Source organism: Balaenoptera musculus, chromosome 16 (genome assembly GCF_009873245.2).
Source record: "Balaenoptera musculus isolate JJ_BM4_2016_0621 chromosome 16, mBalMus1.pri.v3, whole genome shotgun sequence".
NCBI classification, from domain to species: domain Eukaryota; kingdom Metazoa; phylum Chordata; class Mammalia; order Artiodactyla; family Balaenopteridae; genus Balaenoptera; species Balaenoptera musculus.
Genome location: NC_045800.1, coordinates 61,665,651 through 61,678,821, shown reverse-complemented (window position 1 = coordinate 61,678,821; position 13,171 = coordinate 61,665,651). Strand labels below are relative to the sequence as shown.

Below are 13,171 nucleotides of genomic sequence, written 5' to 3'. Positions count from 1 at the left end.
TGCTCATGGAACATTCTCCAGGATAGATCATACCTTTGGTCACAAATCAAGCCTTTGTCAATTTAAGGAAATTGAAAACATATCAATATTTTTTCCAACTAAAATGCTATGAGACTAGATATCAATAACAGGAAAAAATCTGTGAAAAATACAAACACATGGAGGCTAAACAGTACACTACTAAATAACTAAGAGATCACTAAAGAAATCAAAGAGGAAATTAAAAAATACCTAGAAACAAATGACAATGAAAACATGATGAGCCAAAACCTATGGGATGCAGCTAAAGCAGTTCTAAGAGGGAAGTTTATAGCAATACAATCTTACCTCAAGAAACAAGAAACATATCAAATAAACAACCTAACCTTACACCTAAAGCAATTAGAGAAAGAAGAACAAAAAGACCCCAAAGTTAGCAGAAGGAAAGAAGCCATAAAGATCAGATCAGAAATAAATGAAAAAGAAATGAAGGAAACAAAAGCTAAGATCAATAAAACTAAAAGCTGGTTCTTTGAGAAAATAAACAAAATTGATAAACCATTAGCCAGACTCATCAAGAAAAAAAGGGGGGCTTCCCTGGTGGTGCAGTGGTTGAGAATCTGCCTGCCAGTGCAGGGGACACGGGTTCGAGCCCTGGTCTGGGAAGATCCCACATGCCACGGAGCAACTAGGCCCGTGAGCCACAATTACTGAGCCTGCGCGTCTGGAGCCTGTGCTCTGCAACAAGAGAGGCCGCGACAGCGAGAGGCCCGCGCACCGCGATGAAGAGTGGCCCCCGCTCGCCACAACTAGAGAAAGCCCTCGCACAGAAACGAAGACCCAACACAGCCAAAAATGAATAAATAAATAAATAAATTTATAAAAAAAAAAAAACAAAAAACAGAACTTTAAAAAAAAAGAAAAAAAGGGAGAAGACTCAAATCAATAGAATTAGAAATGAAAAAGGAGAAGTAACAACTGACACTGCAGAAATACAAAGGATCATGAGAGATTACTACAAGCAACTATATGCCAATAAAATGGACACCCTGGAAGAAATGGACAAATTCTTAGAAATGCACAACCTTCCAAGACTGAACCAGGAAAAATAGAAAATATAAACAGACCAATCACAAGCACTGAAATTGAAATTGTGATTAAAAATCTTCCAACAAACAAAAGCCCAGGACCAGATGGCTTCACAGGCGAATTCTCTCAAACATTTAAAGAGCTAACACCTATCCTTCTCAAACTCTTCCAAAATATAGCAGAGGGAGGAACACTCCCAAACTCCCTCTACAAGGCCACCATCAACCTCATACCAAAACCAGACAAACGTACACAAAAAATGAAAACTACAGACCAATATCACTGATGAACATAGATGCAAAAATCCTCAAGAAAATACTAGCAAACAGAATCCAACAGCACATTAAAAGGATCATACACCATGACCCAGTGGGTTTATCCGAGGAATGCAAGGATTCTTCAATATATGCAAATCAATCAATGTGATAAACCATATTAACAAACTGAAGGAGAAAAACCATATGATCATCTCAATAGATGCAGAAGAAGCTTTCGACAAAATTCAACACCCATTTATGATAAAAAGTCTCCAGAACGTAGGCATAGAGGGAACTTACCTCAACATAATAAAGGCCATATGTGACAAACCCACAGTCAACATCGTTCTCAATGGTGAAAAACTGAAACCATTTCCACTAAGATCAGGAACAAGACAAGGTTGCCCACTCTCACCACTATTATTCAACATAGTTTTGGACGTTTTAGCCACAGCAGTCAGAGAAGAAAAAGAAATAAAAGAATACAAATTGGAAAAGAAAAAGTAAAGCTGTCACTGTTTGCAGATGACATGATAGTATACATAGAGAATCCTACAGATGCTACCAGAAAACTACTAGAGCTAATCAATGAATTTGGTAAAGTAGCAGGATATAAAATTAATGCACAGAAATCTCTTGCATTCCTATACACGAATGATGAAAAATCTGAAAGAGAAATTAAGGAAACACTCCCATTACCATTGCAACAAAAAGAATAAAATACCTAGGAATAACCTACCTAAGGAGGCAAAAGACCTATATGCAGAAAACTATAAGACACTGATGAAAGAAATTAAAGATGATACAAACAGATGGAGAGATATACCATGTTCTTGAATTGGAAGAATCAACATTGTGAAAATGACTATACTACCCAAAGCAATCTACACATCCAATGCAATCCCTATCCAACTACCAATGGCATTTTTCACAGAACTAGAACAAAAAATTTCACAATTTGTATGGAAACACAAAAGACCCCGAATAGCCAAAGCAATCTTGAGAAAGAAAAACAGAGCTGGAGGAATCAGGCTCCCTCACTTCAGACTATACTACAAAGCTACAGTAATCAAGACAGTATGGTACTGGCACAAAAACAGAAATATAGATCAATGGAACAGGATAGAGAGCCCAGAGATAAACCCACACACATATGGTCACCTTATCTTTGATAAAGGAGGGAAGAATATACAATGGAGAGAAGACAGCCTCTTCAATAAGTGGTGCTGGGAAAACTGGACAGCTACATGTAAAAGAATGAAATTAGAACACTCCCTAACACCATACACAAAAATAAACTCAAAATGGATTAAAGACCTAAATGTAAGGCCAGACACTATAAAACTCTTAGAGGAAAAGATAGGCAGAACACTCTATGACATACATCACAGCTAGATCCTTTTTGACCCCCCTCTTAGAGAAATGGAAATAAAAACAAAAATAAACAAATGGGACCTAATGAAACTTAAAAGCTTTTGCACAGCAAAGGAAACCATTAACAAGATGAAAAGACAACCCTCAGAATGGGAGAAAATATTTGCAAATGAAGCAACTGACAAAGGATTAATCTCCAAAATTTACAAGCAGCTCATGCAGCTCAGTATCAAAAAAACAAACAACCCAATCCAAAAATGGGCAGAAGACCTAAATAGACACTTCTCCAGAGAAGATATACAGATTGCCAACAAACACATGAAAGGATGCTCAACATCGCTAATCATTAGAGAAATGCAAATGAAAACTACAATGAGGTGTCACCTCACACCAGTCAGAATGGCCATCATCAAAAAATCTACAAACAATAAATGCTGGTGGGAATGTAAATTGATACAGCCACTATGGAGAACAGTATGGAGGTTCCTTAAAGAACTGAAAATAGAACTACCATATGACCCAGCAATCGCACTACTGGGCATATACCCTGAGAAAACCACAATTCAAAAAGAGTCATGTACCACAATGGTCATTGCAGCTCTATTTACAATAGCCAGGACATGGAAGTAACCTAAGTGTCCATCAACAGATGAATAGATAAAGAAGATGTGGCACATATATACAATGGACTATTACTCAGCCATAAAAAGAAACAAAACTGAGTTATTTGTAGTGAGGTGGATGGACCTAGAGACTGCCATACAGAGTGAAGTAAGTCAGAAAGAGAAAAATGCTGTATGATAACACATATATATGGAATCTAAAAAAAAAATGGTTCTGAAGAACTTAGTGGCAGGACAGGAATAAAGACGCAGACGTAGAGAATGGACTTGAGGACACAGGGAAGGGGAAGCTGGGACGAAGTGAGAGAGTGTCATAGACATATGTACACTACCAAATGTAAAATAGCTAGTGGGAAGCAGCCGCATAGCACAGGGAGATCAGCTCAGTGCTTTGTGTCCACCTAGAGGGGAGGAATAGGGAGGGTGGGAGGGAGACGTAAGAGGGAGGAGATATGGGGATATATGTTTATGTATAGCTGATTCACTTTGTTATAAAGCAGAAACTAACACACTGTTGTAAAGCAACTACACTCCAATAAAGATGTTTTAAAAATAAATAAATAACCAAATAAATAAATAAATCATGCAAAAGATGTACAAGACCTCTATGTAGAGAAACATAAAATTATAGGAGAGTTAATAAATGTAATGATATAGCATGTTCATGGACTAGAAAAGTAAATAGTGCAAAAATGTCGGTTTTATCCACATTGATCTATTAGATTCAGTGCAGTCCCAGTCAGAATCCCAACAGATTTGGAGTTGGGGGAAGAGATTTTAATAAACTGATTCTAAAATGTATATGGAAATACAGAGGACTAAGTAAAGCAATAAACACTTGAAGAAAAACTAGGTAAGAGGATTTACTCTATCAGATATGAAGACTGCAGCTTTAGTTACAGTACTGCAGTGTAAGACAGTGACACAGGGATGGACAAATAGTCCAGTGGAATAAAAGAGAGAAGTAGAAATAGACCTAGTATAAATGAACTTTTGATTTTAAAAAACTGGCACTGCAGGGAAAGAGTTTTTTGATAAATGGTGCTAGGACAATTGAATATCCATATAGAAAAAAGAAATGACCCCATCCTTACACTATAAACAAAAATTAATTCCAGACAGATTGTTGATCTAAATATAAAAGGTAACATGATGAAGCTCCTGGCAGATAATAATATAGAAGAATATGTTAATTACTGTGGAAGAGGGAATGACTTTTTACGCAGAATGAAAAGTGCTAACCATAAAGAATAGGAATGATAAATTAGGCTATATTAACATTAAGGGGCTTCCCTGGTGGCGCAGTGGTTGAGAATCTGCCTGCCAATGCGGGGGACACGGGTTCGAGCCCTGGTCTGGGAAGATCCCACATGCCACGGAGCAACTAGGCCCGTGAGCCACAATTTACTGAGCCTGCGCGTCTGGAGTCTGTGCTCCGCAACAAGAGGGGCCACGACAGTGAGAGGGCGGCGCACCGCGATGAAGAGTGGCCCCCACTTGCCGCAACTAGAGAAAGCCCTCGCACAGAAACGAAGACCCAACACAGCCATAAATAAATAAATAAATAAACCTAAAAGTTAAAAAAAAAAAAAAAAAAAAAAAACATTAAGGACATCTATTTATTAAAGAGCACCATGAAGAGGGAGAGTGGGCTGGGAGGAGATGTTTCCAGTATGTATATCCAACAAAGGATCCATATCCATAATATATTAACAAATCCTACAAATCAGTAAGAAAAAGACACACAATCCAGTAGGAAAAAAATGGCAAGAGGTTTGTACAGGCACTTCTAAAAGAGGATATGCAAATGGCCAATAATATAAAAGAGGATGTGAAAAGGCCTCAGCTTCATGAGTGATCAGGAAAATGCTATATCTCTTCAAGAGAAATAAAAACGTGTCCACACAAAAATTTGTACACAAGTGTTCATAGCAAGATTATTCATAATAGCCAAAAAGTGGAAAAAAACCAAATGTCTATCAATTGACAAATAGATAAATAAAATGTAGCACAGTGGTCCCCAACCTTTTTGGCACCAGGGACCGGTTTCGTGGAAGACGATTTTTCCCCGGGGGAGGGGATGGCGGGGGATGGTTCAGGCGGTAATGCGAGTGATGGGGAGCGGCAGATGAAGCTTCGCTGGCTCGCCCACTGCTCACATCCTGCTGTGCGGTCCAGTTCCTAACAGGCCGCGGACCGCTACCCGTCCGCAGCCGGGAGGTTGGGGACCCCTGATGTAGCATATCCATTTAATGGAGTATTATTTGTCAATAAAAAGAAATAATGTACTGATACATGCTACAAATAGATGAGCCTTGAAAGAAGCCAGACACAAAAGGCTTTTTTATGATTCCACTTATGAAATATCCAGAAGAGGCAAATCTATAGAGACAGAAAATAGGCTAGTAGTTAACTTAGAACTGGAAGTATGGAGGGAAATAGGAAGTGATGTTAAAGGGTATGGGGTTTCTTTGGGGGATGATGAAAATATTCTAAAAATTATTGTAGTAATGGTTGTACAATTCTGTGACTATGCTAAAAAGCATTGACTATTATACTTTAAATGGGTAAATTTTATGGTATCTCAAGTAAAGTTGTTTTTAAAATATGAGGTAGTAAAATAAATAATATAAATTAGGAGTTTGGGATTAACATATACAAACTATATAAAATAGATAACCAACAAGGACCTATAGTATAGCACAGGGAACTATACTCAATATTTTGAAATAACCTATAAGGGAACAGAATCTGAGGTAGTATTTCTGCCTAACTCGCTTTTTAACTGACAATACCAAGTATTGGCAAGGAGGTGAAGTGATGGCAACTCGTCCTGCTTATGGGAGTATAACTGGTACAACCGTTTTGATATCACTCCTTAAATTTGAACACAAGCATACCCTGTGGTCCAGAATTTCCATTCATAGGTTTATACCCAACAGAAGATAAGTCCAGAGATGATCTTGACAGCATTATTTACAACAGCTAACAACCCAAAAATCTATCAGTAGTACAACAGATAAATAAATTGTGATGTAGCCACACAATAGAATATAACATATCAATGGAAATGAACAGACTACAGGTACATGCAAAAGATGAATATCACAAACACGATATTGAGTGAAAGTAGCCATACACAATGCATACTATCTGACTCCATTTTTATAAAATTCAAAAAACAGGTAAAACTCAGCTGTAGAGCTCAGGGGAATGCATGCTTAACTAAGAAAGCTGTAAAGAGAGCAGGAAAACAGTTACCATAAAAGTCAAGGTAGTGATTACTTTGGTGGGGAAGGAGGGGTTAGTAATTGGAAAGGGGCAGGAAGGGGGCTTGTGAGTTACTGGTGGTGTTCTATTTTCTCTGGTGATGATTAACATTTATTACATGATGATGATTCTTTATGACGTACATTTTTTGTGTGTGTACTCTTCTGTGTGTGTTTTGCAATAAAAAATGTTTAAGAAATAAATATGTAATACAGCACATGTCAGTAGTATATCTTTATATGTGCTCATGTGTACTGAATCTAATCAATAGTAAATGCTTATTTTGTGAAGATAGTGTGCTAAGGAGTATAATTTAATTTCTTCTTTATTTTTGTAGGAATATGTTTATCCAGAAGCCAGAGACAGACAATACTTGTTATTTTTCCATAAAGGAGCCAAAAAGTCACGTTTTGACCTAGAGAAATACAATCAACTCAAAGATGCAATTGCTCAGGTAAGTTTTACAAAAATTAAAATAATTCCCAGCCCCATCTTGTATGGCATTATCATCATCATCATCATCTACAATCAAGTACTTAGATGGGTAAACTCTGAAAGAATGATCCAATCCTCTTCTTCCTATGTAAATTATTCCTCAATTGATAAAAATGACTATTTTAGCATGGTCACCACTCCAGGAAGTTTCATAACACAAGCAGGTGAAAAGATAATGGGTCCTATCTATCCTTTTATAACTAGCATATTGAAATTTTTAAACCTATTTTTATATTTTTCATTTTGTTTCTTTAGAGAGGTCTGTTTTTACTTTTCTCTCTTTTTTTAATCTTTCTGCAATTGACCCAAAGATCTCTCACCTAAGATGTGTGGTAGCAATGGAGCCAAAATAAAATCCAGGTCAGAGAGAGACTACTAGAAATGTTTGCTAGGTGCAGGTCAGAGATTATTGAGCCAGAAATGCTTTTTTAAAAGACTGATATCTTATTTTTCATAACAGCTACCTCTTTCACATTTCTGATCGTGCCTCCCCCTCACTCTGATATCTTTGATTTTGGTGAAGAAATCCTCATTCCTTTTCTCTGCAGTCTTTCATGACTTTAGAGATTTTTTAAAAACCTCTGGAAGCCCTTCCATTCTCTTTAATGTTTAATTACTCTTCTCTGGACCTTCTCCGCCTTCTCTGTCCCTTTTTGGTGACGGGGTTGTGCTTTGAATAGGCTTATTTCATCTCCCTGCCTTGGCCTAAGTGAATTCTTACCTTCTGTTGCTCTGTGTGGTGGTTCTCAACTGAAGGGAATGCGTCAGAATCATCTCTGGAGCTATTAAAAATACAGGTGCTTCAGCCCCGCCCTAAACCTATTAATCCAACTCCTCAGGGGTGAGGCCCAAGCACGTGTGAGTTTTGAAAGTGCTGCAGTTGACTGCACATCCCTGTTTTAAAAATTACTGATTAGTGAAAAACTTAAACAACTACTAGACAAATAACTAAAGTCTTGAGGAGCATAAATTTGAATTCTGGCTCCAGGCAAAAAGTTTGTAAAAGGGCTTCTCTCTGGAGAAATGCCATCAAGGTGCATCAGATGCTCCCACATTCTTGAGCCCCTGAGTCCTGCCCTGTTGATTGCACAGTCTTTTCTGGAGGCTCTGTTGATAGCTGAAACTGCCAGGACAGACTTCTGTTTCTGTCCGCTTTGTTGTCCTGTGCTTTTAACATTCTTTGCCTCTGAGGCACTCTTACTTTGAGAGTGATTGAGATGATTTCTCTGACTCATAGTGATGGAGGGAAGACAATTTCCTCTTCTCAGGAGACAGTAATATCATTGAAAGCTTGACTAGCCAGTTTTCTCACCTTTTGTTTCTATTTTAGGCAGAAATGGACCTTAAGAGACTGAGAGACCCACTACAAGTACATCTGCCCCTCCGACAGATTGGTGAGGAAGATTGATCTGCGGAGAGCCTCTGAATCCCAGCAGAAAGAACACCTGTTTATAACTATGGCCTTTTTAATTAAAGCATTGCAGGTGGAAGCTGGGAGCCATGTCGGGGTAGAGGGTTTTTACCTTTAATTAAAAAACAAAAACAAAAGGATCTTAGGGAAGAAAGGAATGTTAAAATCTGACCATCAGGCTTTGTGGAATATAAGCTCAAAGGGCTTAGTGAATACTGTCTTAATCAAGAATCTCAGTTTCTGGATGAAAATAATGCATTATTATTATAGTTGAGAGAAAATGATGCTAGGGGTGTTGTTTCTTGCATCTTCTTTTCAGGGTCAGCAAAATAGTAACACACCAGCACCCCACTCAGCTCTAAATTTTTTTTTAATTTAACTTTTCTTATTTTTGACATAGCAGTAAATAAATATACCAGAAAAGCAAACCCTCGAGATATGTGGGTGGCAAACAGAGTCTGAGCCCATGTCATTAGCATTTATTTTAGATTGGACCCAGTCTCTGCAAAGTTACCAGGAATCTCTCCCGTTTGTGTCCCATTTCTGACCACCCACACCTGTTGGTACACTAATTTTATCCATATGATAATTGGAAGCAACTTATGACTGTTTGATAATTGACACTTTGGATTATCCCTTCATACCTTCTTAAATGTCTCAATATTCCAGTTCTCTGGATCACTGTCTAGAAATAATTGGCAACACTGCATGAGGTTTTTTTGTTTTGTTTTGTTTTTTACTAATTAATCTTTAAGAGGAGGACAGATTTCCCTCCTTTATTTAACTATCCCATTGATACTCCCCTCTCCCTCCACAGCTCAAGCCAGAGGCGGAGTGTTCAGCTGTATTACCAAATCAGGAAGATGTAAGGTTTACAAATTGGCTAAAAATCATGGCTCTGTAGCCATTTCAGAACCAGAATAGTTTCACTGCTGTTAATCTGTTTGTGTGACAGCATTCCAGGCCACCCAGATGGCACTACCTTGTCTGGAGGCCTTGTTAATCTCGAAGGACACACACTCCCACACTGTTTGTGAGCCCTCCCACCTCCACCACTTCAGTAGTTGTAAATCAAGTGTGTGGATCTCAAAGGGTGCAATTTATCTTTGTACAGGAATACATTTCTATGACTTCTTTCAGCCTACCCTCTTCACCCTATTTTTTCTTATCTTAAATTGAGAGAAAAAGGAGTTAATCTTATACTCTATCAAAATATTTTCTACCATATTTCCAGATGACATCACACTTGAAGAGTCAAAGGAATCTGTGTCTACTATCCTGTTTTTAACTACTGCGGGGGCAGGATGGAAAGGATGATGGGGCTTGCCACACAGCTGATTGATTGGCTTTTTTCTTTCACATGATTCATCCCTCTTCATTGTGGCAAGGGGTTTCTTTCTCTTTTTCTTCCTCCTTTGGGATCATTGTGTATGAAGAGAAACACTTTAAATGACAAACCCAGACTCCAGGTGCCTTGCAGAGGTTGAAGGCCAGCCAGGATTGCTGCTGCTGCTTCTGCCACCACCCCTTCCACTGGCATGATGGAATGAAAGGATGCATGTCTCCACTTCTCATCTCTCCTCCCACTTCCTTCCCCACCCGCCACCCCCAGTCGTTCAACCCCCGTCCCTCATTTATTTCTGTTAAGTTGTATGAATTATTTTTAAACCATTTATCCTGTTTGTACACAGGGTTTTTAAGAAGAAACAGCACAGTGCAATGAGCAAATCCTTTCAGGGTGTGTGGGAGGCAAGGGGAGGGAGGGCATGGAGAAAAGTCCTTTCAACAAATAGCAAAATATTGAACATGTGTAAAATCCTGTATCATTTATGAAATATGTATAAAAAGCAATGTACCTTCTGGAACAATAAATACTTATTCAATTTTTGAACTATAGCATCTCATTCTTTAAAGCAAAACAACCAAGATCAGAAACAAAAACAAGCTTATTCTGATTCAAGGTGGAAAGATTTTTACCTCTAAAATTAATTTTTATAAAAATACCATTTTGGGGGCTTCCCTGGTGGCACAGTGGTTAAGAATCCACCTGCCAATTCAGGGGACACGGGTTCGTGCCCCGGTCTGGGAAGATCTCACATGCCGCGGAGCAGCTAAGCCCGTGAGCCACAACTACTGAGCCTGTGCGTCTGGAGCCTGTGCTCCACAACGGGAGAGGCCACGACAGTGAGAGGCCCATGCACCACGATGAAGAGTGGCCCCCGCTCACCGCAACTGGAGAAAGCCCTCGCACAGAAACGAAGACCCAACACCGCCAAAATTAATTAATTAAAAATTTTTTTTAAATACCATTTTGAAATTAAGTTTTGTTCCTGGAGCCTATATTTTTAAAAGGCATTTCATGAATTCTTCCTGAACTTAAGATGGTCAGTATTTTCCTAGTTTTCCAGAGCCACTAGAGGTTCAGTGACCTCTGCAACCGTGATAGAGCCAAGGACAGCACTGACACTAATATCCTTATCTCCTGATTAACAGGAAATATCTCCATTATATCAGATCACCAGATTACCCAATGTGGTCTCCTGGACTCCAGAAACTTGTTCAAGGATGAACTAAGATCAAATACTCATTATTTTAAGAGTTTGTATCAAATTTATAATGATCACCAAATGGGAAAATATCACATGCCACCTAGACTATCGAAGTCATATCAAAAAGCATGTATTAAATGTCTGCATTAAGTGCAGTGTGAGATGTACTAAGAGCCTCCACAGCTACGGTCCTGCCTCCTGGCAGCTCACAGCAACCGAACACAAACACCCCTAAGATATGTAAGGTTTAAGAAGATAAGATTGAAAATATTAAGCCATTGTTTGCATTCAACAAATAATAACTACACCCATGCACCTATGGTCAACTAGTCTATGACAAAGGAGGCAAGAATATACAATGGAGAAAAGAGTTTCTTCAATAAGTGGTGCTGGGAAGACTGGACAGCTACATGTAAAAGAATGAAATTAGAACACTTCTTAACACCATATACAAAAATAAACTCAAAATGGATTAAAGACCTAAACGTAAGGCCGGATACTATAAAGCTCTTAAAGGAAAACAGGCAGAACACTCTCTGACATAAATCACAGCAATATCTTTTTTGATCCACCTCCTAGAGTAACGAAAATAAATGAGACCTAATTAAGCTTAAAAGCTTTTGCACAGCAAAGGAAACTATAAACAAAATGAAAAGACAACCCACAGAATGGGAGAAAATATTTGCAAAGCAACTGACAAGGGATTAATCTCCAAAATATACGAACAGCTCATGCAGCTCAGTATCAAAAAAACAAACAATCCTATCAAAAAATGGGCAGATTTAAATAGGCATTTCTCCAAAGAAGACATACAGATGGCCAAAAAGCACATGAAAAGATGCTCAACATCACTAATTATTAGAGAAATGCATATCAAAACTACAATGAGGTATCACCTCACACCAGTCAGAATGGCCATCATCCAAAAACCTACAAACAATAAATGCTGGAGAAGGTGTGGAGAAAAGGGAACCCTCCTACACTGTTGGTGGGAATGTAAATTGATACAACCATTATGGAGAACAAAACAGTATGGAGGTTCCTTAAAAACTAAATACAGAACTACCATATGATCCAGCAATCCTACTCCTAGGCATATATCTGGAGAAAACCATAATTCAAAAAGATACATGCACCCCAATGTTCATTGCAGCACTATTTACAATAGCGAAGATGTGGAAGCAACGTAAATGTCCATTGACAGAGGAGTGGGTAAAGAAGATGTGGTACACACATACAGTGGAATATTACTCAGCCATAAAAAAGAATGAAATAATGCCATTTGCAGCAACATGGATGGACCTAGAGATTATCATCCTAAGTGAAGTAAGTCAGAGAAAGACAAATATCATATGATATCACTTATATGTGGAATCTAATAAAAAAGTGATACATATGAACTTATTTACAAAACAGAAACAGACTCACATCCCGAAATCAAACTTATGGTTGCCAGAGGGGAAACACGGGGGGAAGTGATAAATTAGGAGCTTGGGATTAACATATACACACTACTATATATAAAATAGATAACTAATAAGGACCTACTGTATAGCACAGGGAACTCTACTCAATATTCTGTAATAACATACATGGGAAAAGAATCTGAAAAAGAATGGATCTATGTATATGTATAACTTATTCACTTTGCTGTACACCTGAAACTAGCACAACATTCTAAGTCAACTATATTCCAATAAAAAAAAAATTTTTTTTTAAGGCAAATAATAACTACATATTCCACAACATCCTCTTAGGCTCTGGTGAATAACGGAGAGTGTTAAATCCATTAGTGAGCATAGGTAATGCAGTTTTGCTAAGGGATCATAGACTTTTAGAGCTGGAGAAAGTAAAAGGGTTCTCAGAGTATGGTTCCTGGAACAGCAACTTACCTCTCCAGAAATGCAAGTTCTCCACTCCCTACTGAATCAAACTAGGAGTGGAACCAGCAATCTGTGTTCAACAAGCGCTCCTGGTGATTCTGATGCGAACCACTGACCTCATCAAACCGTGGCTTTAAAGAGAAGGAAACTCAGGCATAGAGAGGGCATCTGTGTCATAACTCATCAGCGAATTCTATGATCAAACAACCAGACTGAGTGAGGATTGGTGAGTATGGTGACT

General features: G+C 38.3%; 1 protein-coding gene across 1 annotated transcript in view; it reads left to right on the top strand.

The window, feature by feature from the left end:
- Positions 1–10,389, top strand: part of MCU (mitochondrial calcium uniporter) — a 222,609-nt gene extending 212,220 nt beyond the window's left edge. Inside the window, exons 7-8 of the mRNA XM_036829096.1 lie at positions 6,930–7,046; positions 8,418–10,389. Coding sequence (XP_036684991.1) covers positions 6,930–7,046; positions 8,418–8,495 — 195 coding nt within the window. The 3' untranslated portion in view covers positions 8,496–10,389. The remainder of the gene's footprint in view (positions 1–6,929; positions 7,047–8,417) is intronic.
- Positions 10,390–13,171: the final 2,782 nt, after the last annotated feature.